This window comes from Fopius arisanus, unplaced genomic scaffold (genome assembly GCF_000806365.1).
Source record: "Fopius arisanus strain USDA-PBARC FA_bdor unplaced genomic scaffold, ASM80636v1 scaffold00091, whole genome shotgun sequence".
NCBI lineage: Eukaryota > Metazoa > Arthropoda > Insecta > Hymenoptera > Braconidae > Fopius > Fopius arisanus.
Window position 1 is genome coordinate 326991 of NW_011887830.1, and position 932 is coordinate 327922.

A 932-nucleotide genomic window follows, 5' to 3' on the forward strand; every position below is an offset into this window, starting at 1 on the left:
CGTAAATTACAATTTGAAAAAATATAAATTAAATTATAAAATATAAATAATTATTTATAATTATTATAAATTATATATCTCCTTATTTCGAAATTGAATCCCACAATTCATGTTTTCAAAATAATAATTCCTTTTTTCAATTGTAATTTACGGATTTATTTTAGATCTAGTATTTTTCCTGTAGGAGTTGCTTCGTAAAAGTAAAGATCCAGTAATCAGAAATTTTTGTTTCTCACTGTAATTGAATATTATTGAACATCTATTGAAAATATGAGAGAACAAGCATGCGCACAATGAAAAACATTTGGGCCAGACAATCTAGTGGACCTCAGGACAAAATAAAGCATTTTTGATTAGATTTCCCAAATAGTTTAGTTCCTGAAGAGAAACAGAACAGGGGGTAGTTATCACAACAAAACAGTGAATTGTATTTCACCCTCAAATATCTACGACGAACTAAAAAAAATATTTATGAAAAACAAATTAACTAATTATTTGGGACTATATTCACACATTGACACCTCAAGTGGATGGATGTGAGAGTGGGAGTAAACAGAATAATTATAAAAAATGGAATGATGAAGACAAAGAGAAATTTCATGAACACATTATTACTGCTATCGATGTTGTTTCTAAAAAATATTTCATTATGTAAATTTTTTTTTTGTTTATACTTTTCTTTTCTTTTTTTTCTTTGTATGTGCATCTACAACATTTTCTGTCGCATGCCCTCTTTTGTAGATGAAATACAAAAAATCATCAGGCGTGTATTTAATGTTGGACTTTATTTTCCGGAATGCTGGCCGAACAGACAAATTCGACAGTTCGTTCCAACGATCAAGGAGTTCGAGTATGTCTTCACTCGAGAACATTTCAACTGAAACCATCAGCTGCCTTACATTTGCCGATTCGTATACCAAAAAGAGTGGTAC

General features: G+C 29.8%; 1 protein-coding gene across 1 annotated transcript in view; it reads left to right on the plus strand.

Moving 5' to 3' along the window:
• LOC105270605 (syntaxin-binding protein 5-like) overlaps nt 1-932 on the plus strand; it is an 18813-nt gene that overhangs the window by 11812 nt on the left and 6069 nt on the right. Inside the window, exon 3 of the mRNA XM_011311646.1 lies at nt 812-928. Within this exon, the coding sequence (XP_011309948.1) occupies nt 812-928 (117 nt within the window). The remainder of the gene's footprint in view (nt 1-811; nt 929-932) is intronic.